The sequence below is a fragment of the Aspergillus brunneoviolaceus genome (genome assembly GCF_003184695.1).
Source record: "Aspergillus brunneoviolaceus CBS 621.78 unplaced genomic scaffold BO95scaffold_6, whole genome shotgun sequence".
NCBI classification, from domain to species: domain Eukaryota; kingdom Fungi; phylum Ascomycota; class Eurotiomycetes; order Eurotiales; family Aspergillaceae; genus Aspergillus; species Aspergillus brunneoviolaceus.
In genome coordinates, this window is record NW_020290736.1 from 331133 (window position 1) to 357282 (window position 26150).

General features: G+C 53.2%; 7 protein-coding genes across 7 annotated transcripts; 3 read left to right on the forward strand and 4 right to left on the reverse strand.

The window, feature by feature from the left end:
• Positions 1-262: 262 nt before the first annotated feature.
• bud4 (putative GTP binding protein (Bud4)) lies at positions 263-4822 on the forward strand (the record flags this gene model as incomplete). The annotated part of the gene is made up of 4 exons (XM_025591082.1): positions 263-352; positions 409-3217; positions 3276-3979; positions 4035-4822. 4 exons carry the CDS (start codon positions 263-265, stop codon positions 4704-4706), a joined length of 4275 nt encoding a protein of 1424 aa, XP_025446601.1. The 3' UTR covers positions 4707-4822.
• A 521-nt stretch (positions 4823-5343) lies between these two features.
• BO95DRAFT_380648 (pseudouridine synthase PUS2) lies at positions 5344-7651 on the reverse strand. Its single transcript, XM_025583346.1, has 4 exons — positions 7372-7651; positions 7040-7243; positions 5790-6968; positions 5344-5693 (listed from the first exon to the last, which is right to left on the reverse strand). The coding sequence occupies exons 1-4, from the start codon at positions 7458-7460 to the stop codon at positions 5459-5461; spliced, it is 1707 nt and encodes a 568-aa protein (XP_025446602.1). The 5' UTR covers positions 7461-7651; the 3' UTR covers positions 5344-5458.
• A 205-nt stretch (positions 7652-7856) lies between these two features.
• Positions 7857-9795, forward strand: BO95DRAFT_380649 (putative transcription factor TFIIE complex alpha subunit). Its single transcript, XM_025583347.1, has 3 exons — positions 7857-8229; positions 8307-8402; positions 8504-9795. Exons 1-3 carry the CDS (start codon positions 8135-8137, stop codon positions 9723-9725), a joined length of 1413 nt encoding a protein of 470 aa, XP_025446603.1. The 5' UTR covers positions 7857-8134; the 3' UTR covers positions 9726-9795.
• A 403-nt stretch (positions 9796-10198) lies between these two features.
• On the reverse strand, positions 10199-18991 carry BO95DRAFT_405070 (putative ubiquitin C-terminal hydrolase). Its single transcript, XM_025583985.1, has 7 exons — positions 17913-18991; positions 17702-17855; positions 14881-17623; positions 14662-14823; positions 10848-14604; positions 10735-10791; positions 10199-10655 (listed from the first exon to the last, which is right to left on the reverse strand). The coding sequence occupies exons 1-7, from the start codon at positions 18544-18546 to the stop codon at positions 10591-10593; spliced, it is 7572 nt and encodes a 2523-aa protein (XP_025446604.1). The 5' UTR covers positions 18547-18991; the 3' UTR covers positions 10199-10590.
• A 545-nt stretch (positions 18992-19536) lies between these two features.
• Positions 19537-21093, reverse strand: BO95DRAFT_428002 (trimeric LpxA-like protein; the record flags this gene model as incomplete). Its single annotated transcript, XM_025584825.1, is given in 6 exon segments — positions 19537-19593; positions 19828-19966; position 20086; positions 20106-20118; positions 20291-20687; positions 20777-21093. The coding sequence occupies 6 exon segments, from the start codon at positions 21091-21093 to the stop codon at positions 19537-19539; spliced, it is 924 nt and encodes a 307-aa protein (XP_025446605.1).
• Positions 21094-22379: 1286 nt separating this feature from the next.
• On the forward strand, positions 22380-23322 carry BO95DRAFT_321241 (protein-S-isoprenylcysteine carboxyl O-methyltransferase; the record flags this gene model as incomplete). Its single annotated transcript, XM_025581797.1, has 2 exons — positions 22380-23142; positions 23246-23322. Coding segments are annotated over 2 exons (840 nt in total), but the record flags the coding sequence as incomplete, so codon positions are not given.
• Positions 23323-23552: 230 nt separating this feature from the next.
• pex8 (putative peroxisomal membrane protein Pex17) lies at positions 23553-26022 on the reverse strand (the record flags this gene model as incomplete). The annotated part of the gene is made up of 4 exons (XM_025583986.1): positions 23553-24332; positions 24389-24837; positions 24891-25888; positions 25949-26022. 4 exons carry the CDS (start codon positions 26020-26022, stop codon positions 23727-23729), a joined length of 2127 nt encoding a protein of 708 aa, XP_025446607.1. The 3' UTR covers positions 23553-23726.
• Between the last annotated feature and the right edge of the window lie 128 nt (positions 26023-26150).

The window sequence follows — 26150 nt, forward strand, 5'->3', positions numbered from 1 at the left end:
AGCGCGTCTCTCTCTCTCTGTGTGTGGGTGCTTTTCCTCCCCCCGTCCCCGTTCCGTCCCCATCCCCAAATCGTAGGCCGCTCCAGCTCTGAGCGCGTTCTTCATCCCGCAAGGGATGAAACCTCGTTGCAGCGACCTTGCATTGCTAGGTGGTGTTGCATGGACAGTTGCTGATTCAGCTGCCAGCGTTGTTTTTTCCCTCCCGACGCCTCGTTCCTGCTGCATTCCATCCTTACGCCTCTGATTGTGGGTTTCCACCAAGATGACCAGCAATCCCGGGCAAAGTCCGCTATCAGAAGTGAGCCCAATGGCTCAACGCAGAAACTCCCCCAGCTGGAACCAATCCACCAAGGTGCGTGGCTCCCGCGAGTCGGTGATGGACGCGCTGGGCTGACCAACCAACTGCAGATGATGAAAACACACGATGCGTCGCCCTATGAGGCGCCAGCGTCACCGCGTCTCTTCTGGCAGGGTCGGGAATCAGGATCTCCCTTCCATAGAGGCTCAGAGAACCAGAACCTCTATGATCCTGATGTCTCGACATATACTCCCTCCAAGCGCCCGTCTTTGGAAAACCTGAAGCGCGCCTCCAGGGTCAAGAATAACAACATGTTCCGCGACCACAATGCAGAGTATGACCCCACGCAAGTCTATGTTCCACAGCGACCTTTGGCCCTCAATCGATCATCCCAGAGGCAAGCGCAGAACCCACCACCAGCACAGCAGCCCGACCCCCAGGACACCAACCCGGTCGGCCCGCGGCCCCCTTCCCCGAGCAAGGACCAGGTTGCCCCGGCAAAATCCTCGCTGTCCCGGGCTAGTCGATTCGGTGGTAAGGACGCTGCTTTCGACCCCGAGAACGAGATCTGGTCGGACATCGACGGTAGTCGACATGCTAAAAGCGTGACATTCGATGCGGCTCCTCCTCAGGTCAACGAATATGAGATGACAACTCCGGATCCATCCTCCGTCGCCTCCGACTCCCGCGAAGGTAGCTATGACTCCGAGGAAAATGAGAACGATATCAGCTTCGATCGGGAATCCTCGCTCGAGCGCGACGACAGCTTCGACGCATCCCTGGAAGACCTTGAGAAAACACCAGTGGTGCTGCCAGAGGACTGGCGCTATATGAGCCCTGAATCTGCGAATGACGAACTGGTCGAAGAGGGGGGGGGTCAGTTCACCGCGGATGACGAAGATCATAGCCCCATCCCCCGCCCGTCCTCCCAGCAAGAGCATCCCATGCAGCATGCCCGGGTGGAGTCACTGGATTCAAATGTTGATCGCCGTCCCCTTCCTCCTCTCCCTCCCACTAACCGGCCTCAATCCCCTCAGCGTGGATCGCCGGGAAAGATGACGGCCGCTTTTGAGCTTGGAAGTGGGAACCAACGCGTTCTTCCTTCTCCACCAGCCCCCGCATCTTACAGCAAATCCGACATCACGGAACGGAACCATGGCCATATGTCCCTGGAAGAGAGGCTGCGTCTGATGATGATCGAGAAGAAGGAGCCGATAACTGAGGAAATCGAACTGGATGGCCCGGAGACACCCAAGGCTCTTCCCGAGGAGCCACAGGAGCAGATTGCAGTCAAGGAGGCCCCTGCCACTCAGGAAACAGATACTGCAGCGGAGGACGACGCAGATGTTTACACCCCTCCGCGCATCTCGAGGGATTCGATTCTCCGAGATCTGCGTAAGAGCGAGAGCTTCCTGGATGACTCCTTTGAGGATGCTTCTCAGGCGGAGTCTAGCCCCAACCATTACTTCGATTATGACCCGGACGTCCCAATTCCTTCCATGGAGCACGATCATGATGATAGCCACGACTATGACGACGACGATGACGATGAGACCAGCAGTGTGATCATCAAGCCCGAAGAGCATGATGATTCTCTTTATGACATTCCAGAATACTACGAAAACGTAAACTCGGAGCAGTCTTCTTCGCAAAGCTTAAAGGATAAGATGGATGATGACGAAAGTCGTTACTCCAGCCAACCTCCGGAAGAGGTGTCCGTGCTAGAGGAAGATGACTCGCACGACTTTGATGACAGGCAATCCACACCACTTGCTACCGTGCAGACACAAGAGACGCCGGTCAATGTTACTGTTGATGCCCCAGCTGATGAGACCGCTAATGAGCCGATTGATGAGTCAGTCGATGAATCACTTGATGAGTCGCAGGTATCTACCATCAGCGAGGAAAGGTCTGCTGATAAGATGGCCGCCATGCGAGAGTCACTTCAGCGCCCATCGACGCCGGATAGCCAGAATCAAATATCGGAGCCTTCTACCCCTGATTCTGTCGTTCGACACCCTGTGGCTGACGAGCAGAGCGATCGCGAGGTCTCGCCAGACGAGAGTGTTCCGGATCCGATTGCCACAGTCAAAGCACCAGGAACTCGCCTCAAGACGCGTCCCTCACTGACCCCAGCCGATATGGAACAGATGGCAGCCACTCGCCGGAAAATTAGCGGGCAGGTGCCACCGCCAATGCCATACCTTACAAAACAGGAATCCAACGAATCCCAGGCGTCAGCACCGGGTGATGCCGTGCCATCACTACCTCCACCCGTGCAGGAGAATCAAAGACAGAGTAGTCTTGTGAAGCTGGACATTCCGTTCAGCATCCAGGAAGAAGAGAGCCTTGGATTTGGATTGGACAAAGAATTCGATAGGGTCATTGAATCTCAAAAGGTGGCGTTTGAACATTCCCTCTCCCAACTGCGTCTCCACGGCCCGGAAGCACCCAAGCATGGACCAGCCCCCCAGTTCTTGAGTTCGAGACAGCGGACTAATAATAATCACCCCAAACAGAGAGGTTATCTTATGCGGCACAATACCAAGGTTATCATTGCGAGCAGCAGCACCGAAGACGACACTGTGCCAACTCCAGGAGAAGATCCAGCTGAATCTCGAGCCACACGCGCCGCGCCCACGCCGCGTAAGGCCAGCCAGCAGACTTGGACCACTGTACCCTGGAACGGTCAGACTCGCCGGGCGAGTATGAGAACGGCCAGCGGAGTGGTTCGAAAGAAGGCTACGTCAGGCCCGGTACCGCCGCTCCCAGGCCAGCAAAGCAGCGTCCAGGAGCCGACAACCACGATCGAGGAGGCGGAGCCTGCTCTCAATGGCGCTCTCGAAGAGGGTGAAGAGCGAGGTCGTCTTTTCGTCAAGGTTGTTGGTATGAAATACCTCGATCTGCCTCTGCCACGAGGTAAGTATTGAAACTTGCGATCAGTTTTGTGGTCCATTCGCCGCTAACCAGACTGTAGGTGAGAGATCGTACTTTGCCCTTACTTTGGACAACGGCCTGCATTGTGTCACCACCTCTTGGTTGGAACTAGGCAAGACAGCGCCCATCGGCCAGGAGTTCGAGCTCATTGTCCAACAGGACCTTGAGTTCCAGCTGACCTTGCAAATGAAGGTAGATGAGGAGAAGTTTCGAGTGCAGGAGCCTGCCCCTACTGCCTCGCCTAGTCGCCCCAAGACTTCCACATTCAGCCGTGTGTTTGCTTCTCCGCGCAAGCGCAAGGAGCTCGAGATGAAGCAGCAACTTGCCAACCAGCAAAATAAAGCCAAAGATGTCAACGCTCCTGTGTGGGAGCGATTGAGGACTTTGGTCGCCCGAGATGGCAGTTTTGCGCGCGCATATGTTTCTCTTAGCGATCATGAGAAACACGCCTATGGTCGGCCCTACAATGTTGATATTGCGTGCTTCAATGAATGGGCGGTTGAAGAGCAGCCGAGCAGTGTCAAGAGCAAGAAGAGTACGACAAGTACGACTTCTCAGCGAAGACCTCCTTATAAGATTGGAAAGCTGGAGCTCCAGCTGTTGTTTGTCCCCAAGCCCAAGGGTGCCAAGGAGGAGGATATGCCCAAGAGCATGAATGCCTGCATTCGGGAAATGCGTGAGGCGGAGAGCGTCTCTGCTCGTAGTTTCGAGGGATTTTTGTCACAGCAGGGTGGTGACTGCCCGGTAAGTCCCCTTTGAGATGCACTAGGTGTGGCTTTTGCTGATGTCGATGGCATAGTACTGGCGTCGTCGCTTCTTTAAGCTTCAGGGATCCAAATTGACCGCCTACCACGAGACCACCCGTCAACCACGTGCCACGATCAACCTTTCGAAGGCAGTCAAGTTGATTGATGACCGATCTTCGCTGATGCAGAAAGAGACCACCACCCGGGGTGGTGGCCGTCGCAAGTCTGCGTTTGCTGAGGAAGAGGAAGGTTATATGTTCGTGGAGGAAGGGTTCCGTATTCGCTTCGGCAACGGCGAAGTGATTGATTTCTACGCTGACAGCGCGGCCGACAAGGACGGATGGATGAAGGTCCTTGCCGATACGGTGGGCAAAGGATCTTCGGGAAGCAGCCAGGCCAAGCTCTGGACCGAGATGGTCCTTAAGCGGGAGCGGAGTATGAAAGTGAAGCGGGAGTCCACCGCTGCCGCCCCTGCTGCTTCCGCTCCTGCTGCCCCTACTGCTCCTGCTCCTGCTCCTCCTGCTCCTCCTGCTCCTTCTGCTGCCGAACGTCGTCTCAGTCAAATCCCTCCTCCGCCTCCTGCCAAACCCACCTCGTCCATTCCGATGCCGACGGCGCCGGCGCCGACCTCGGCTTCCAAACCTCGACACAAGCACACCCAATCTCAGCCGGACGTTCGCGGTGCGGATGCTCGACGACAGAAGACCCGGTCCTTGATGTTCTAGACGCGTGCGTGAGTGAGTGAGTGGTAGGAGCAGTGGCAATTGCGCTGCTCGGCTTGTACGTTCTGCATTTTTTGTTGTGTATTCTCGCGATATGTCCCATTCAAATCTGCTTGTTTATTCATTGTCGTTCTTGTGCTTATCTTCCTGGTGTCGGAGTCCAAAGCCTGCGCTGCTGCATTTTTCTGCTTCTTGTCTGATAGCCTTTGACCCTTTGAAAATCTCCTTGTGCATTCAGCGTTGTCGCTCTTGTTTTTGTCCTTGCGGTGCCGTACTTGATACATAGCGTCTTTCCTTCACAAGTTCATAATGAATCTTGATCTTTTCATGTATCATAATGCGGTAATATATTGTTCTATTGGGTGTAATTTTGTCTGCGTAAGACTTGGAAAGAATAGTCGCTTGTGTCCGCGGTGGTTACATGGTCGCAGTTCCGTTTTCACGTCATGTGACCCGATGAACTCAGGCGTCATACGCACGCCGAAAGAGCAACCTCAGGTATTATATATAATTCTACGTTTGGTAGTACGATCGTTGGGCTCCGCACATTCTCTACATTCTATTCTGTACATATATCTAATTTCCGAATTCCTGGTAGAGAAGCAGAAAAGAAGACAAAATATATATTGTTTGATTCATTCTTTATTTTTTATTTTTTCCTTTGGAGAGGCGTCTACATCTACTCCTCTCAAACCCTTCCAACCTTTCGAGCCCCACGCAAGCTCCTTGATTGGGCCAAACACCCAAATCAAAACTCAACCACTCTGATCGATATTCGCCTTGGTCGCCCCCTCCTCATCCTCGGACTCATCCTCGATCTGCGCCAAGGCGTCCTTCTGCGATTGCTTCACCGCATTCGCATCGGTGGCGGTTCCTTCCTCGACGGCGCCGGGGACGGGCGTGATCTTGGCGGCGGGGATGCCGCCGGAGGTGACGTAGAGGAATTCCTTGGAGGAGTAGTGATCGAGGTGGCCGAAGAACGCGGAGAATCTGTGGGTGTGTTAGTCTTGGAATGCCCACCTTGTTTTTTTAGGGGGGCGGGGTTTAAAGGCCAAGCAAGACAAGACAAGGAAAGGGCAAACATACGCATTAGTCTCCTCCTCCTCGCGGAAGATGCGGTCGTAGATCTCGCGCTGCTTGAACTCGTCGATGGTGGTCTTGTAGTTGTCGAAGTTGATGGGCTGCTTGCTGGTCTCGACGGCCTTCTTGTTGTACACATCAAACACCGGCCGCTCGAGGAGCAGGCCCAGCCCGGGGGCCTTGGGGATGGCGATCTTGGTGGGACCGTAGGACTCCCGGATGAGGCGGGCGGGCTCGCAGCCGGCGCGCACGGCCATGGCGGCCATGGCGACCATCTTGCGGATCTGGTGCATCATGAAGCTCTGGCCGTGGACCTTGAGGCTGAGCCACTCGGTGCCGTTGATGAGGAGCGGCGACGAGGCCGAGACGTTGAACGATTTGATGTGTCGCTTCGAGGACGGGTCCTTGTGCGTCTTTTGGATCGTGTAGTTCCAGAAGTTGTTCGTGCCCACGTACTGCGACAGCGCGGCCTGCACGCGTGCTAGTCGGGTCGGCGAGATCCGGTACGCCCGCTTGGCTTTCAGGTAGGCTTGTTTGATGGTCTTCACCGTGCTGATGATCTGTTGGCGGCGGGCTTCGTCGGCGGAGGTTGTTTCGGATGTCGTCGTGGTGGTGGTTTCGTCCGATGGTTTCGGGGTGGGTTCTTGTTCCGGGTCTTGGTCATCGTTTATGTGCAGGGCTTGCTCGACGAGCTTGCGTATCTCCTCGGGCGTGTTCTCGAGGATCGGCCGGATGATCTTCTCGTCGGTTTCCTCCCAGAACCCGGCGACTTCTTCCTGGCGCGCGCGGTAGCCCTCCATGTCGTTTTCTTGCTCGGCGAACTCGACCAGCTGCTTGCCCAGGAAGGTGCCCGGGTGGGGCGGCAGGAAGCAGTGCGTGGGGATCAGGTACTCGTAAATGCGCGAGTCGCACAGCTGGTAGCTGCTGAACGACTTGTTGGTGACGAGGATGTCCCAGACGCGGATCTGCGGGCTCAGCTTCTCGTTGATCTTCTGGATGATGTCCGGGTCCTCGACGATCAGCTTCAGCGACACGATGTTTCCGGCGGCGTGCACGCCCTTGTCGGTGCGCGCGCAGCGCACCAGCGACGACTTCTTCGGATCCGTGGCGTTGGCCTTGGAGATGGCGCCGGCGGCGACGAGAGCCGTGAACAATTCGCCCTCGATGGTCTTTTCGGTGGTGCTCCTTTGTTTTCGCAACGAAAGCGCATTAGCTGGCAGCTCTTCACCTATTTACCCGCTGGCGAAGGTGCTCACAGTTGCATGCCCTTATACCCCGTGCCGGAATATCCCATCAACACCGCAACCTTCTTCTTCGGCCGCCGTTGCTCATTCTCGATATCCTCTTGGGAGAATTGCGTCGCATAGACGGGCGCCTGCACCTCCTCGCCATTCTCGAGTTTCTGGCGCTTGACCTCCTGCTCCTCTTCGTTGCGAGCACGTTTATCTATCGTTTGACGACTTGCTTGGGTGGATGAAAATGTCAGCTTGAAAAAAGTTTCGCGGCCGCAGCCCTCCTCCCCTCCCCCCCCTCCACAAGTTCAGTAGATCTTTTTTTTTTTTTTGGGGGAAACACAAAAAGAACATACCTCCACTCCGAACGGCCCAGATTCCTTTTTTTACGATTTTCGCGAGCGTCACCGGATCCTGGTGTAGATCTTCCTTCGTGATTGTCCATTGTTGGAACTCTTTGACGTGATTGCGATATCTGCGACTCTCGAAGCGGACTTGTTGCTGGCTGTTGAGGGGTTTGGGGATGAAGCGTTGACCCGCGGCGGGTGAGCGAGGAATGGATCGATAGGAGAGACTCGGAGACTTGGGGGGCCCGCGTGTAGAATGGCGGAGGCTGAGGTGGAGGAATCGTTGTGGCATTGGAGATGGAGATGAAATCACTATCATGGCGGGCGGGCTTTTCTTTTCTTGCGCTCCGGAGGGTGATTTCTCGGGCCCAGCCAGTCATAGTAAGTAGCCAGCATCCATCGCTTGCCTCAGGTGTCAAGGCAAGGCCAACCTCCGCTCATTCTTCCTTCATCTCCAACGCTCCTCCATTTGTTCACTTTCCCCTCCGCCCTCCGCTTTCTTTGATCTTTTCTTTCTTCTCTTTCTTCCTTTGGTGGTAACATTACTACTCCGGCGCTTCTTCTTCTTCACTCTCTATCCTCCAATCCTCGAAACAAGAGAAGCATGTCCATCTCGCTCCAACTCACCCTTCGAACCCGCGCCTAAGCCCGGATAGCCTCCCTCCCTCAGTCACCACTTTGCGCCAATCCCCACCACATCCCTATACCCGATCCACTACCTTCCCTCTCTGCAAGAATCGAACCTCCCTTCGTCACACCAAACACTCACACGATGGATCTCGCCAACACGCTCATCCGAAGCGTGGTCCGCGCTTTCTACGAGACCCGCCACATCCTCGTGGTCGATGCGCTCTTCATCCACTCCGTGTATGCTGCACCAAGCTTAGCTTACGATCTTACAAAACACCTAACAAGGGCTGACTGCGAAATTATGAGAGAACAAGTCTCCACGCAGAAGACCTCGCCTTCCTGCTTGGCATGCAACAGAAAGACCTCCGCAAGTTATGCGCCAAGTTGCGCGAGGACCGGCTGATCTCAGTGTACGTCTTACCACTCTCCATAGCGCATACACATCTCCTACTTCTCCTACTCCACCTACTGAAAAGAAAACAAATCACTAACCCTAACCAAAACGATACAGGAGCACGCGCGCCGAAATCCGCGACGGCTCGACCCGCCCCGTCAACCGCGAATACTACTACATCCCGCTGCACCCGGTGGTGGACGCGATCAAGTACAAAGTCTCCAAGCTCACGTCGACGATCAAGGCGCAGTACACGCCCAGCGAGGAGCGCAAGGAGTACGTGTGCCTGCGGTGCGGGGCGGAGTGGACGGAGCTGGACGTGCTGAGCCTGTACTCGGAGGAAGGGTTCGAGTGCCAGAACTGCGGGGCGATCCTGGAGCGAACGGAGGACGTGAAGGGGACGGAGGGGATCGACCGGACGGGCCACGAGAAGAACAGCAAGCTGATGAACCAGCTGGACCCGATGCTGAAGCTGCTGAAGCAGATCGACTCGGTGGAGGTGCCGCCCAACGACTTCGACACCGCCTGGGACCACAAGGTCGACGTCGTGCGCAACCAGCAGACCAACCCCACGCGGGCCTCGGTCGTCGTCCCCTCCAAGAACCACCCGGAGTCCGTCCGCGGCAACACCAAGACCGACGCCACCGCCCTCGAGATCTCCCTGACCTCCAGCGAGGAGAAGAGCGCCGCCGAGCAGGCCGCCGAGGCCGCCCGCAAGGCCGCCGTCGAGAAGCAGAACGCCCTCCCCGTCTGGCACACCCACTCCACCGTCTCCACCGCCGCCGGGAGCAACCTGCCACTTGTGAAGACCGAAACCGATGACGCCGACATCAAACCCATCATCAAGGACGAGGACGAGGACCGCAAGCCCGACGTCGACGGCCTGGACGACAAAGTCGCCGCCTACTACGCCGAGATGGAGCGCGAGAAGGCCCTGCAGGCCCAGCAGGACGCCAGCAGCGACGACGACGAGGACGACGAGGACGACGAGTTCGACGAGGAATTCGAAGACGTCGGCGGCGTCTCCGCCAGCGAAACTACCAGCGCCGCCTCCCCCGCCGTTGCTGGTGGTGGTGCTGGTAGCCTCGGCCCCACCAGTGCGCCCAAACCTACCACCACCATCACCACCACCATTACCACAACAACAACCGCCCAAACAACAGCAGGAATCAAACGCGAGCTCGAAACGGATTCAAGCTTCGCCAGCGCCACCCAGACATCCGTCGCCTCGCCGGCCACGGACGGCGGCGGTCCCGCCGCCAAGAAAGTCAAGGTCGAGCCCGACATTAAGAAGGAGGAATCCGACGAGGACGACGATGAGGAGTTTGAGGATGTATGAAGCGTTTTCTCGTCTCGTCTCTAAGCTTTGCTGATTGATTTATTTTCTCCCCCCCCCCCATTTCGCTGAGTCTATAGATTCCTTCCCCTCCCTCTTTCCACTTTGCTGCAAAACTTGATGTTCTTTGCACAGGCGCTGGCGCCTAGCTAGATAGTTTAGAAAGAAACGAAAAAAATAATTCTTGAAACCACTACTGGAATCGGAGAGGCGAGAAGAAATTCATGAGTCGATGACGGTGATGACGATGACGATGAATTGGTTTTGTCTAGAAGACAGCTGCACCGAGAATAGTAACTAACCATAGGGTTGGTGCATGGGGTTCAAGCATGCTATCTTTGATACTCATACGCAATGCTGCACGCCTTTGCCTCTGAGAATCCCTACTTCTTTTACACGTAGGGTAGGTATCCTCAGAAACCTACTGCACCTGCAATACCTACTTGTGGAAGGCTCATGGTCATCAAACTGTCATTTGCGTTCGATGATCTGGTAGATAGCAAACAGACAACCCTTCAAGAATCATCACACCGAGTGAGGCATAGCCATCCTACTCTCAAACAACAGGACACATAAAGAGAGAAGAGCAACAGCACTATTGGAACCGGCTAAAGCAGACACAGACCATAGGACAGAGAGCAACAGAAACACCCACCCCTCACCCAACCGTTACCCAGCCATCGAAGCAGCATTAGCCAGAACAGTTTAAACGAGAAAAAAACGCCCCGTGTCTAATAGAGCCAAGCTCAGCTGGAAGGGAACGCCGTAGATGCAACGAGCACAACAAGCACACAAAAGAAGGTTTACCGTAAATTCGTCTCTCATATGTGGTACATCAAATCCTTTTGCAGCGGGAGAGACATGGGACTCAGGGAGAGGCTACCGGTCCCATCTCTGAATCACTTGCCATGACGGAGTTGTCCTCCCATTCTTCTGCAGACAATGCATCAGATTCTGAGCGTTACTAGTGTTAGATGATGACATGGAGAGTTAATAAAAAATGACTACTTACCCGAAGCTACCTCCTCAGGCAGGCCCGCTAACACCTCCTCTAATGATGCAATGAATTCTAGACAGTCAGTGTCAGCATTGTAGATCATGTGTATACCGCGAGCTTTGACACACCATGTGCGCGACGGACTTCTTCTTGGTCCTCGTCGCTGGGACCGAAGTATGTGGCAAGGCAGTGATCAATAACCGTCCGAATGCATTCAAGACATTTGATGTCAACACCCGTGCTGGATGCATGCTGACCCAGCTTGCGAAGTTTCTCAATGCTCGCAGCCACCAGCTCCTTAGCGACCTCTGCCTGACGCGTTTCCAAGTTCTCACCATTTCCATCTTGACCACTGAATACTGTCTGGCGTAAAACTTCCAAGGTCATGTTTCTCACAGCCCTTTCAGGGTAAATAAGCAATGTAGGGGCCCAGTCCGGAATCTTGTCTATGAGCTGCGTCATAAACCAATCCTCATCAAGCCCGATACGCTCGTTTTTGCTGGTCATGACGCTCGTGAAAAAGGTGAGATGCTCCTTCCCCCCGCTGTTGTTAATGGTCTCGATCCCTTTCGACACGTACTCAATCAAACCAGCGATCCGGTCTTTGTCGGGGCTCTGACGGCAGAAAACCAATGTCGCCTCCAAGAAGGGAGTACAAGTTTCCGCAGGGGAGAGCCTCAGCCCTTCTTCCAACATTCTGCAGATGGGGTCGAGAAGGCCTGCGTCGGGCTCCGCATCAATAAACACACCAACTATTTTTCTGCAAGCTTGAGGACTGCTGTACTGCTGGAGAATCTTTTGCAGAACCAGTAATTCCTGTTTCATCCCCAATGGTCGAACGAGATCACTCTCCGTGATAGTGAGAGTGTACCTGCCATCCGACAGTATCCCCCGTCGATCGTCTGGATTTGGCGGCACGGTGAGATTAACATGTTCCAGCAGCGCCGCCAGAAGATCCATCATCTTCCGATGCGAGAACTTTCGGCCTTTCTCCAACAGCTTACAGTATGCCAGATAATGACGACGAAGTCGCTTCAGGTCCTCGTGGTCAAGCCACACGAGCTCCAGGCATTTCTGCAGAAACCCGCTGTTGAGGACTATTCCAGCCTCGTCCCCTCCAAAGCTGACGAGAAGAAGTAGGAGCTCGAAGTAGTCATCCCACGACCTGCCCACCGTATGAATCATGGTCCAGAGATCGTCCAGGGTGTTTACCAATGATTCAAACGCGTCCAAATATCTATTCAACCATCTCTCCTCTTCTTTGCTTCCAGCGTCGGCTCTTCGGTGAGCTTCTTGGAGTTTGGAAAGCGCACAGATGATTACCCTTACCATGCTGTTCCGGACAGCTACATGAGGGCTTTTCAGAATCAAATTGCGGACCGCCGACGGTTTTTCCACGAGCCATTGCATGACCCTGAAAGCGGCTCGCGGACTATCATCGATGACTTTCAATATCTCACCTACAAATGTATCGAGATGAGAAAGGTCTCTAGTTCGGGACAACAGTTGTTCGAAGGTATCCAGAGCAACGGCGATCATTTGCCTGTCCAATTTCAACCTCTGCTCACGTCCAGGGTCCTCGGAGTCACGGAGCAAGGAGAGCATAAACCGAATAAAGAACGAGTGGCAAGGATCCAACAAACAGTATGTCCGTATAAATAGTTCGTTCTCCATGGTGATGTGGTTTGCAAGAGGGGTTGGCAATTGAACCCGTACTGAATGATGAGGCCTTGTAGGCTTATATGTCAATCTTGCTGATTCCATACTCGAAACGCGTTGATAAAAAAGCATGTAAGCGTTCCAAGCCTTGTTGAACCGCATCTGACCCATCGAAGAAGATCCAAGAGAGTCATTGATACCGCCAAAGCATTGATCTGGAATTTTGCCGTGATCGAACCGCGTGACGTCCGAGTCATTAAATTCGACCCAGGACCCCCTGTTGTCCGCCGTAGGCCTCTCACGGATGAAGGAGTAGTAATGCCCAGACTCGGCAGTGCCGCTGTGTACCAGAACCCCAACCAGTTCGAACATATCCTCTCTGATATCTGCGCTTTGATCGGCAAGATATTCGACATTATAAGGACTCATGTCGATGCGCTCAGGGAATTTGAACTCGTCGTTGATTTTGCTTCGCATCATTGTCACCATGTCAAAGTCAAAGCGCTTCAAATGGAAGATGAGGTTGTCAGGTACATCTTTCAGACAAGCCCGTTTGACTGCGTCGACATGACGACCGCAGGATGTGCAAGAGTATTTGTTATCTCCCTGCATAATTTCTCCTTCGACGTAGGCCTGCAAGCTCTCTTCAAGGCTTGCTTTGCCCTTGATCTCGCACTGGATGGCGGAGAATGGCTCGAGACGCTCGGAAATATGGGGACATTCCTTGGACTTTATCTGCTGCACGAGCTGACCGCCGTAGAACGAGCGAAATTTCTTTTTCTGTTCCGGCCCCGGGATTTGAGCCTCCCATCGGTCAAATAACAGGTTGTAGAACTCATCGACGTCCATCTGAACGGTAACATCGATCGCTTCGTTGTCGTAAGTGCGGATGGTATCAACGAATCCCTGTGAGTCGACGCTTTTTTGCCACGTCTCTTGCATGTATGCGAACAATTTTTTCGTCTCATCAAGCAAGGTCTGTGAGCTCTCTGGATCTTCGAGCTCAAGCTGCATCATGAATTCACGGAAACCGACATTCATGAACAGTTGAGTAAGGAGAGAGTTCAAGTAGCAAGTGTTGGACAAGTTTTTGAGTCCTGCATAGCCCTCCGGCGAGCGAATCAGCTTGAAGCGATCAAAGCACCACGAAGGGGAGTATGTGTATTCCAGCGGGATGACATCCAGGAGACGATCCACCAGTTTAGCATAGTTGCTATCAATCTCGCTGAGCTGACAAAGGATAGAATACAGCTCCTGGCGGGTTTGTGTGTGCATGACTGGGATCTGGGGAACAATCGGGTCGTCTGACGGCAACGATAGGTCAGGGAAGAGGTACTTGTCGAAAAGTTGCTCAGCAAGATCGAAGGTGTCTATCGCGGTCTCCGTATTGTTCGCCAGATCGAGGCATGTTTTCAGCAGGCGACAGAAACCCAGAATCAGGTCGTCCACAAGCTCGCGACCAACAAACTCTTCGGTTTTATGACGTAGCATAATCTGACTCCACTCCTTGAGATACTGGCTGAATACCAAATCTTGCGGCGATTTTTCAGCGACAGAACGGAAAACTAGAAAGGCAACCTCAAAGAACTCGTGGGAGTGAGGCGCATGATCCAGGGTCCTAGGAAAGGCCTTGGTGAAAGCATCCCAGACCGTAGCTAAGATGTCCACACGGATAGGATTCCCAAAGTCCGAAGCGACGTTCGACTCTTCATTTTCTGCGCGAGCAGGCTTGGCCTGCTTCTTCAGCAGCGATGAAGGACTGCAGACAACAGCTATATTCTCTGCGATGCCTTTCCGAATGGGCTGACGAGTTTCGTCCAACAAAAGCGAAATCAGAAGCGTGTCAAACTCTGTGCACTGTTTGACTGCGCCCCAGAAATTGAGATCACGCACAGAACCTTCGGTGATGATGGCGAATGAGTGGCATATCAACTTGAAGACACTAGTTTCTGGAATACGAGAGCATGGCAATCTTCGCGCGACGTCTATGCATTCAAGGAGTTTCCGGGATAACGCTGATGGATCTGAGATCAATGGTGTATCCGATGGTGTATCAGAAGCAGGAGCCGGTTGCACTAAGAGAGCGTAGAGTAGGCATTCGACGAGATGCGTGGCGAACATCAGCTTTGTAGCATTTTCTTCGAAAGTAACCGACATAGCAGGACGTGTTAAGGCGGAAACAAGAACTTTGATGCTATGAGACACATAACCTTGATTCGGAGAGGACTGTGAAGCATATTTAGTGGCGTCCAGATAATAACAGGGAACGATTATTCGCCTCACCTCCAAAGCCTCCTCGCGCAGACATACAGAAAGCGCATGGACCGAGTATAAAAAGTAGTAGGGCTTGTCCATAGGAAACATGTCGTCTTCAGTCTTCTCAGTAGACTTTACCAGCTGTAAAACTCTCTCCTGTGGCGGAAACACGGTAAGGAAATCATAGATCTGTGACAAAGATTCAGTTAGAGCCGATGCTAGCTATATCCTGAGCAAAAGACCTACTTCTCGCGCTAGATGCTCCTCTATACCCAGAAGATCATAAAGGTCATCGAAATGCTTGAGCACTTCAGAATCCACCGAAGTCAAAGACTGGCGTCGTCCGGTAAGTGCTACTTCTCGACTTTCTGGGTCTCGACGAACAATCAGGAGGCCAGTTCCGAGCTTCAGATCCCGCAAGGTAATGTCGGGTTTCTCAAAGAGATCAATCCGCTGGCCTCCAAATATAGTATTCAGCTTGGTGAAGCCTGTCACACGTACTAGAGCTTCAACGAGCTCCGCAGCGGTTGATAGATCCCCAATCTGCAATGAGTTTACCTTGGTTTGAGTACCACCGTTGAAAGCTTGATAGCGGATATTGATTAATTCACCATTGATGACCTTAGTTGACAGATCGAGGGACGCTGAGTTCTGAGGGGGGCTATATTGAGGGCGGCTTCTCAAACCTTGGAGAAACTGGCGCAGGAAAAGCAAGGAACGGCTGAATCTTAGCTCTTCCGGGTGGACACTAGACTCAGATGCGGTGCCCGTCGACTCTCCCATGGGCCGGTCACTGTGTGCATGTGCAGGGCGCAGATTAGAAGCAGCTGTTTTGAGCTGTTCGACACAGCGATCGACCAGCGCAATGTGAGTGGCTTCAACTGCGGAGCGAGGGGAGCGATTGATCACACTATGATCAAGGTATACTTCGATGGCGTAGCTGGTCGCGTCTGTTTCAATGGTGCCAGGCGGCGCAGTCAGAATCATGTTCCAGATTCGCTCCATACCCGGAATGGTCACGACTTCATTCTCGCCAGCAACTGGTGGAGGACGGAAGCGAATCTCATAGTTGACGGCATGTTTTGCAAAGTAGAGGATTTCTTGCGAGTAGTCCTCAGCAGGCGAAAGCTTTGGCAGATACTCGGAGAGGCATCGCTCGATGAAAGGGTTCGCTTGTGCGACACATCGTGTTAGAGTACATAACCTGTCCCAGAGAACTCGTCTACCTTGCTGCACGAGCGACTTGGACATCAAGACCTCACGCCACAGGATATCGCTTAAATCTGGTGTTATAAACTCCGGGACGCTATCGATGATGCGAGACAGCAGGTGTATGCGCGAGAGAAACCCATTCCAAGAGAAAGTATCCTCGATATCGATTTGCTGGTCGGCCACTGCTTTCGTAAGCTCGGCTATCACCAAGCGCGTCAAATCAAAATCCTCGGCAAGCTTGCGGATGCTCGGAGTGTCATTATTTGCGAGAAGAGCATTCAGGGCCTGAATACTGCCAGCCGTAAATTCGTTCATCTCGGCCAAATCTTGGACGCAAAGTTCGTAGGTTTCCATTTTGTCAGACTCACTCAAACCAATGTCCATAAAAGCACTCAGTTGGTGGGCCGCAAATTTCTGGAGCTGGGCCTTGTGGTCCACGGACAGCTCCTCAGTGGCAGCACTCTCCCGAATGAGGCGCACACAAAGGCGTAAAGGAATAGCATCCACATGTCCTAAGAGCTCGTGGCGATACCGTTCACTGTGTTTCTCGCGCATATGGAATAGCAACTGTTCACAGAATTCGATCATTCGCGCATCGAAGCGAGCCAACGGGAGTTCCAAGAGCTTAGAGCAAAGGTAAAGCAACGTAGGCGACGTGGATACGTGCATATGAAAAGTTCTCGACAGCATTCCCAATATCTCAGACACCGCTCGTGAATCCGGGCTCTCCGTTACCGTCCTCCATATCGTGTCGGTATCAGCGTCGGTATACGTGGACGTGACCACCAAAAATCCGATGACGTTCCCACTTCTGCTGATCAGCTGCGGATGCGAATCGATGCCAACAATATATTCCACCATACGGCTCCGCCTCAGGAAATCCACCAGGTATTGAACAACTGGGTGATCGACTCCATCGGGGCTTTGCTGAATATGCTGCCGAAAGACAGTGACAAGGTCGACTTGCATCGTTTCCATGCCGTACACTCTGAGTTCCATCCGCCCGTCCATGATATGCTTCTTCAGTACAGCAAATTTCCAACCATAATAGACAACGAAAGCCCGAGCTTCAAGTGGGATATCAGGTGGGATGTCAGCAGGAATCTGTATGCAGAGATCATCCACAATCTGGTCCGACCATTCTCGACTCCAAAGGCAGAAGTTAAGATATGTGTGCGAGACAGCGCGAAGCATTGGGTCACTGGTTTCGCTGGACAACCAAGAAGACTTCTTAGTGATGTGAAATTGATACTTGTCGTCAAAAGCTCGAACCAAAGGGTAGAGCGCCTTGAGGGTACGGCTGTAGACGGGGGAATTGATCAGTACTTCGTCAACCCCGGACTTGCGTCGCTCGACGCCCGACTCTACTAGGTTATTCACGATGTCGAGGACTAAGATCAAGGCCTGTGACAAGTATGGCCACTGAGTTACCAAGCTCGTGAGGCAAGCCGCGAACTCGGACAGTCGCTTAACGATGTCATATGGAGGCGAGGCGAGTTTATCGTTGATACGTGTGATCATATTAGGGACTTCAATGCCAAAGGACTTCTCCATAGCACGGAAGAAAGGGATAAGATTGATCTGCAGTATCCATCCTAGCGACGGCAAATAACCTTTGGACAACAGTTCTGATGGCTGCAAATTCGGGTCCTTGACCGCCTGGTTCAGAAGCAGGGTATCGAGACGAACAATGTGGAGGGCCAGCTGGGCATAGTTGAGGATGAATTCTTCCAAGCAAGCCCACAGAGCCTCGCCTTGCTCCGGTACAAGCACCTGACTGCACAGGTATTAGTGTTGATCCAAGGTTGTGATCGGGCCGTCTTGAGGAGTCACGAAGACAAGAGAGCCTACTCACATCCGGCGTAGCAAGCCATTCATCATGCTTGGTACCTCTTCCCAAGCATCACGGTCCTCTACTAAGACTGCATATGTTAAAGAGTTGAGGTTGTTCACCACATCGTCCAGCCACGTCTTCACGGCGTTGAAGATTGTGGTGTCGAGGTCCGAGCCTGCAGGCGAATTCAGTTTGAGTTTCTTTCCCACTCAAGCCCAGGCGAGAGCCGTACCTTTCTCAAGGGCCACGCTAATCTCTTCCATGCTCTCGCGCGACTCTGTTCCCGGACGAAGCTTCGGAAATGTGTCTATCAAAGACAGATGGTCGTGAAGCTGTACAAGCTCCGGGGTTACCGGTTCTCGCAGTGCCTCCCCTAGCGGCTTCCAACTCGACGTATTGGGATCCTGGTCCATATCTTCTAGATCTGCCACCTCGATTTCCGGACTCTGCGCAGGCGACGACGACAGGGATATTGCCGCGGGAGCTTCGTCACCGGCCCCATCGGTGGGAGCCGTTGGTTGGCTGGGACCGGCCTGTTTTGTCGGCGAATCGCTAGGAGCAGAAGCCATGGTTTCGGAGATTGGAGACTTCACGTTGATGGTCACTCGACTGGCCGGACGAGACGACGGGGAAGCTTCCTCGCCCAAAGTGGCAGGAGCATCGGTGATGTGGTTGGGAACTTGAGAAGCGGAAGTGTCGTTGGAGACGGACCAGGAATCACATGCTCCACTTCCACTGTCGAGACGGGGACGTTTTCGCGTAGAGTGAGGGTCGTTATCTTCCATGGAATCACCAAAGGGACGCGTCGTATCGGCTGGGGTAGTGTCGGGCGGGGTGCTAGAGGTCTCTAGCGGGGCAGCTGCCATAGCATTTTTCTTAGCTTGGTGGAAGGAGGGAAAAGGTTAAGTAAGGTGGGGGTGGAGGGAAGTGTAGTGAAATGGATCGACTAGAGGTGAAGAATGAGGTTGGGAGGGAAAATCAAGAAGCTGATAAGAGATAGATTCTGGTATGGCTGAAGAGACTCCTTAGAGTATGAGCACCAAAGGAGTGGATGGGGAAGTAAGGTAAGGTTGAGCTCAGTTGGTGTAGATTAGAGAAGCGGAATAAAACGAGGAACCAACTTTTGTTCTTTGGATAGAAGGGAGGATGGAAAGCAGGCAGCTATCAGTTAAGTAGCTGATTCAGTTGACCCATTCAAGCCACAAAGGAATGGATGACTGCTTTTTCTTCCCGAAGAACCGGAAGTAAGATGGGAGGGGGAAGAGCGAGAAAGGAGGAGGGGGGAGAGAGAGAGAAGGTGTATGAAGGTAGTTAGGTAGGTAGATAGGTTGAATAACAAGACAGGTAAGGTAAGGGAAACGCGACAAGTTGAATGGTGAATGCAGTGTGGAGGAAGTGAAAGGCGGAAGAAGTGAGCAGCAGTAGACTAGCAGCAGCAGTAGCAGTAGCTCTGACGTTGCGGTGGAGCCGCGATTCGGCGGGTTAAGAGAAAGAGGAGGGGGGGGTAAGAAAGAGTTCTGGCCAACGGCAGTCCCGCCAGTTGACATTATCTGTCCTCTGGTTGTTTAATGCAATCATCACTATTGATTAATTCGGAGGAGAAACATTTGGCCTAACTATAAATTCATTATTCCATACTAGCTCATTTAAGCATGACATCAAATGTTGCTATGAGTGTTAATAACCTATGTTCCTAGGATTTCCTACGTAGTAAACTCAGTGGAAGGCCCCCTGATCCCGGAAATCCCATGCCATTAAATCATTTTCTCGTCATGAACCCCAACCTCACCAAACTTCCCTTTCAAAGTGATCATGCAATATTTATTGTCATTCTGTCTCCATTAATCAATCCTTTCCTACGATGGAGACCTCTCCAGCAGCTCTAGGAATGAGAATCCCTGTCCCTGATCAACCTGAAGCCAAGCGTAATAGGCTGAAAGTGTCATGCAGAGAGAGTCCAAAGGAAAAGCATTAGATTCTAGGCTAGGGGCGATGCAGTTCTAGGGCCAACACACTTGACACACAGCTCACAGGTCAGGCACAGCTAAAAAGCCCCCGTGAAGCTTAAATTGAACCCATACTCCACTTGACTCTTTGATCCTTAGCGCGGGGTAGCTTTACCTTCCCTGGACTATTTTAATACTTACGTAGTCTATCGCCTCGCTTGCTGCATGGTCCCGGAGAAGGACCGTTAAACCGGTCCCCACCAGACCGTCGATCGTTGCAAAACATATCATATCCCCCCACTTAATCCCTACTCCGGTAGGAATGCTGGTGCCGTCTAGGCTATTCCTCAGTGTGCAGTCTGCATTGTCTAATCATCTACTGACAGTGGCAAATTCTGTAGTACTCATAACACCCGTCCCAGCCGAATGCTCAACATTGACCGTAAGATCCCAACTCACACTAATGGCAATGTACATACAGTACTGTACAGTCTGGAAACAATTACAATGTGAGGGAGATTCACTCGCTCATGGCAGTCTCAATCTTGCGAATCACTCTCGCCGGATTGCCCACAGCTAAGTGAAAAGCAGGCACATCCTACGATCAGCTCGCGTCAGCATTGTTCGGCCTCATTCATTCTCATTAATTCCTTCCAAAACCCACCTTGTTGACCACACTGCCGGCTCCGATAACTGCCCCCTTCCCGATAGTCACTCCAGGCAAGACCGTCACGTTGCCTGCTAGCCAGCAGTCCTCTCCAATGTGGATTTCTTTTCCGATCTGAGGACCCTTGAAGCCATTCCGCTCAACTGGGTCTAACGGATGCGTGCCGCTGTACAAACTGACCCGAGGGCCAATCAACGTGCGCGCCCCGATTGTTATTGAACTGGTGTCGATGATGACTGCATCGAAGTTAATAAAGGCACCCTCCCCCACTTTCAAGTTGTGTCCATAGTCGATTCGAAAGGGAGGTTCAATCCAAGGGTAATGTTCTAGCTGGATATCATCGTCTAGAGGGTCCTCTTGAGGTGGAGGCAGAGGGGTCTGGTCGTTCAGAATGCTGGTGATATCAGCAAAGCTTGGATGACAGGCGATCGGATCGTGGTGGAGCTAGAGATAAGATATGCCTGGTAGCCCGTTGGTACTTACTCTTTCCAGAGCTCCAACATTTGCCTTCGAGAGACTTCGCCCGCATTATTGAAACGGCGACATGCACGTTGACACCGGGTCCGCGCAGCTACGAGTTCAGCGACGGACATAGAGTCAGACTGTTCTTGCTGCGTCGACTCAAGGCTATTGGAGAGACAATATGATTGCTTGCTGTCGCTCGTTGTTAGAGACGAGGCTTGCTCGTATCCTCTTTTTGCCTGCGTTGACTTGGGTGGACTTGGGGCAGGGAAGAAGGGTAGAGTGAGCATATGCCCAATGGGTGGCGATAGAGGCGCTCGGATCATTGAGATAGACATGGGTCTTTGTGTAATTGTGGATGGAGGCGAGATGCTCTGGAAATATTCTATGATTATGCCTTTTATGTTTGAAAGGGTGTCACATATATATCGATTTTCGCAAGAAAGGCGTCATAGGCTGACGCTAGCTGGATTCGATATCGTAGTGAGAAGGCCACTTTTATGACAGGCCATGCGATATATTATGCTCTGACCATGATGAAATAACACGCAGAGTGGCAGTTTCATAGGGTATGCTGAGTGTCATGATATAATTTTTAGTATCACTAAATGCGTAGACCTGGGGAAAATGATACCCCTTTCGGTGTATGGCAGTCCGCTTTGAGTCCAGTACATAGACAGTCTGATGGCATCTTGGAGATCGGTATCTGTACCTGATTCTTCTGGGACCGATCGTCTGTCAATATTGCTAGCTCAGCGATCCAGAGCTATGTACAAGAGCCTTTCAATCGCAGCCCTGCGTGCAGGGCCATGTGCATTATTGATGAGTATGATGTTTGGAGTGTTGATAAATCCAAGGTAGAACAGCCAGAGGGATATGCACATATCCCCATTGAGTAGCTTGAGAAGAAGCCCGCCTCAGACCGTGAGTGGCTACTCCGGCTCGCTTTATTGACTCCAAAGCTGCATTCCATTGACACACCAGCACGAGTAAATGTCCATGAGCGTTGAAGACAGCCTCGCGCTCGTGATGAAACCGCAAACAAAGGAAAGTTCTTGAAAGAGTTCGTGATTGAGTGCGAACTATAAGACCACCCTACAGCAACGGACCAGAGTTCCCGGCCAATCATCACCCGTGGAGGGCCACCTTATGTAAGACCAGCGGGCAACACCATGGAATCAGCGCGGCGCGGAGGTAGAGAGAGTCCCGATGGAGGGAAATGAAGCATCAACAACAACAATCTTTGTTGTTCCCCGCGCCCGCTGCGCTGCGATTGTTCTCGCTCGCTTTCAGCAATCCGCTCGTTCAACCAACAGTCTTTGTCGCATCATGCTCAGACACTAGCAAAACTATAACAAAACCCCCGCCTCACCCCCCTAAAGCAATGCATCACCGACATCACCACAACCACCACCACTAACTTAAACACCACACCCAACTTACAACAACAATAACAACCACCACCACCTAACCACCCCCCCCCCGCCCCCTAATCGACAAAATGAGCAGCACACCACCAGCGACCACGACCCCGGTCTCCCTCACAACGCCCCAATACCGCGCCTACCAACCCTCGCAGCCGTCGACCCCATCCGCATCCGCATCCGCACCCCCATCCGCACCCCCATCCGCACCCCCATCCACATCCCCCTCACCCTCACCACCAACACCGCCCCTCGACCCCTCCAACCTCCCCACGGGCACGAAATCCCTCTCGGGAATCTCCCTCCGCGCCTTCCTGCTCGGCACCACCCTAGGCCTCACCACAAGCCTAACCCTCTACCTGCTCCTCCTGACCACCACCCGACTCTGGCGCCTACCCTTCTTCCTCGCCAGCCTCAGCCTCTTCCACTTCCTGGAGTACTACACCACCGCAACCTACAACCCGCGCTTCGCCGACACCACCGCCTTCCTTCTGACCTCCAACGGCTGGGCTTACAACGTCGCGCACGGGTCCGCGCTCCTCGAATGCCTACTCTCCAACACCTTAGCCCCGGCGACCTACCACCAGGGCCAGCACCAGGGCCAGGTCCTGAACCTCTTGTCCCGAATGGGCATCTACACCTCCGAAAGCATGGAACCCTTCCATGCATACCGCCTCCGATTCCCGCTCGCCGTCGTCCTCGGCCTCACCCTCGTGGTCCTCGGCCAGACCATCCGCTCCGTCGCCATGGCCCAGGCCGGCAGCAGCTTCAACCACACGGTGCAGGTGGCCCGCCGCGACGACCACCGCCTGATCACCCACGGCGTCTACCGCGTGCTGCGCCACCCGTCCTACTTCGGCTTCTTCTGGTGGGGCATCGGCACCCAGCTCGTCCTGGGGAACGTCGCCTGTCTCGTCGGGTATGCCCTGGTCCTGTGGCGGTTCTTCCGGCTGCGCGTGAGGAGTATGTTCCTCCCCCTTATCCCTACATAACCCTTTCCTGTTGGGATTGGATTTTCTTTTGCTGGGTGTTGGGTCAGGCTAATTTGAGATCTTTTTGTGTCTAGGAGAGGAGAATTACCTCTGTGCCTTCTTCGGGGATCAGTATCGGGAGTATAGGAAGAGGAGTTGGGTGGGGATTCCGTTTGTTTGAATTCTGGGCGGCAAAACCTTTCTTGACGATCGGGGAAGGGTAATGGCTGTATATTGTGGGGATATGGGGATTTGGGGCATGGTAGATATGGGAGTCGGGGTGTTGATATCTGTCATTTGGTTATTGATTCCCCATTTCATTACTTTGAGGTTTAATACGTACTGTACATCCTAATCTACCAGAGATCTATTGTATCAACGAGACACGAGCTATGGCTCCCAATAAATATATTCACAGTTTATGTTCAACAGTCGCGTGAGTGGTATCAAATATCCCAAAGCAAAAGCAAAACCAACTCTAAACGCCCTTGCGCTCAAGCTCATTGCACAACAAACGTCCGCATGCATGCATCCATCTCCCTTCTGTATATACAATCCGTAAAGAACGCGGGCAGCTCAGAGCTTACTCTCCCTCGCAACACTTCCAAGGGCGCCACTCATCATGAACGCCCCTTCAGCCTCCGCCCCCGCCCCGGCCTCTCCCTCCACAGTCGCAGCAGTCACCGAGTCACTCAGATCGGCGGCCCCATAAAGCACCATCTCGCGCCCGCCCCACGTGCTCCACCACGCCACGCAGAAATGGGCGCGCTCCACGTCCATCTCGCCGTTGCTCAGGGCCTCCCAGAACCGCTCCACGCAGAGCTTGTGCATGTCCGGCGCGCGAATCGCAGTCAGCAGCTGCGCCGTGAGGGGAAGCCAGTCCTCCAGCTCGTCCACGTGCAGGAAACAGAGACTGTCGATCAGAGCCAGCGTGAGGGCCGCCTGCTCGGTCACGGGCGGCGGGGCGTTGAGCTCGGAACCCCCTTCGTCAGCGTCGCCTGGCGCCGGCTGCGGGAGAAGTTTGTCGGAGGTGGCGTGCAGGGCTCGGTCGTAGAGAACCTCCAAGAGGACAGACGGGAAAAGGGGCTGGCTGTTGGCGATCGGAGAAGGGGGTGCCGTGACTTGGATGACGGTTTTGAAGGCGAGGCGGAATTGACGGGCAGAGAGGTTGTCGGGGAATACCTATGAGCAGTTGGTTAATCGAGTGGTTTACTAGCAGCAGAGACGGAGTGGCTCACGGCAAAAAGATTGTCGATGTAGAAGGGTAGGTGTTTGGCTGCAATAGTTGCGTTGCCGGGGATGGCGAATACAGCTAACACCACACTGTGGGCAGCTTCGAAAATCTCGAGCAGATGGTTGTTGCCGCCTGCCGGAAGATACGGCGTGGCAGCAGCGATGAGCAGCTCCTCGCTGAACGTGGAAGACAAGACGGGAGTAAACAGCTCGGAAGTATTGAGGAAGAAGAGATCCAAGCATCTTTCCACCGGATGGGCAGGGATTTGACCCAGCTCACTGGGTTTGATGCTTCGAAGGAAGTTCTCGGTCAAGTCAGGGTATTGCGCAAGGATATCCACCGCAGTCAAGGTCACAAACACATGCTGCGATGAAGCATTCTGACCAATGCGAGACGAGATGAAATAGAGGTTGCGAAGTATGTGTAGAGCTTGCATGGACAGGAACGGCGCACCTAGTAGAGGTTAGTATTGCGATTCAGCACGAGATTCCAACCGAGTCACTCACTTTGATGAGCAGCCAGTATATGGTCATTGAGAACCCTTCCAAGAACAGCCCGAAGAACAATCACGATCGAATACAAGCAGTTGCGAAGCAGTTTCCAGAGCCCCGGAATTGTGCTCCTTAGCGACTCCGGATCCAGGAATTCCGCCTCTTCAGCCCGATCGACTTCCGACAGTTTGTTCTGACGCCACTGAACCATCAACGTCCGCACAAAGTCCGTGATTTGATCCATGGATCGTGCGACTAACCCTGGATCTTGAACATTCTCAACCGCGTGGGCAATGAGTCGGGACAGAGGGCCCAAGGCAGACACGAGCGGACTCGATGAAATTGCCGACACGCGAAGAAAGGTATCGGATTGTGGCGACCACTGAAACCGTTTCCCAGGCGCTTCAACAACATCCTTGTCAACGGTCCCAAGAAAGTACCCTCCTTCAAGGCCTTCCGGCGATGCGAACGTCGCATTGACCATAACTGGCAATAGGCGATCGTAGTCCAGCCTGCTTTTCTCGTAGTCGGATATGAGCTCGAAGGTATAGTTCAGCACCATGGTGATGCACCGACCATCAACCTCATTCTGGGGATCCAAATCCTCGAGAGCAAATTGAGCGGCCGTCACGAGAGCCGACTCAAGCTTCCTCCGGACCTGCGATGGCAGACCCTGTCTGTTTTGGCCTTCGAAGCCCAGTAGGATCCCGCCAATCAGAATAACATGTCGCCATCGCGGCGACTTGTCGTTCGCTCCGTTGACTACCGCCTTGACCCAATCTTCGCGCTCAATCTTCCGAGGCTTCATGTACGAGACTCTAATATCCTCCGATTCTTCATTTTGCAGAAGTGCAATGGCGGCAGTGTTGTAGACGCTGAGGATCTTTCGACATGCAAGAAGATCGACAGGACCATGCCACAAGGCCGGGGCGGCTAGCAGATTTGATGCAAGCAGGGTGATATTCAATGGGTTTCCAAGCACATATAAGAGGCTCGTTGCCGTCGGAAGCAAGCTGGCAGATAAGGCAGTCAGTGGATGTTATGAGGCCGTCGCCGGGTGCAGTCTGACGTACGCGAGGACATCATGCAAATCAGACGAGGTCTGAAGCGACCGAAGAAGAGCACCCAAGGAGCGCTCTGTTGCCATCTTGGGGGCTGGGAAGTATAGTTGTGTCCGACAAAAGGGACATGAGCTGCTGAAGAAGACGTCCTTTAGGAAGAGAGGGAGAGATAAGACGGAAGAGGGCCGCGGCGATGTTACCGCGGAGAACCCCA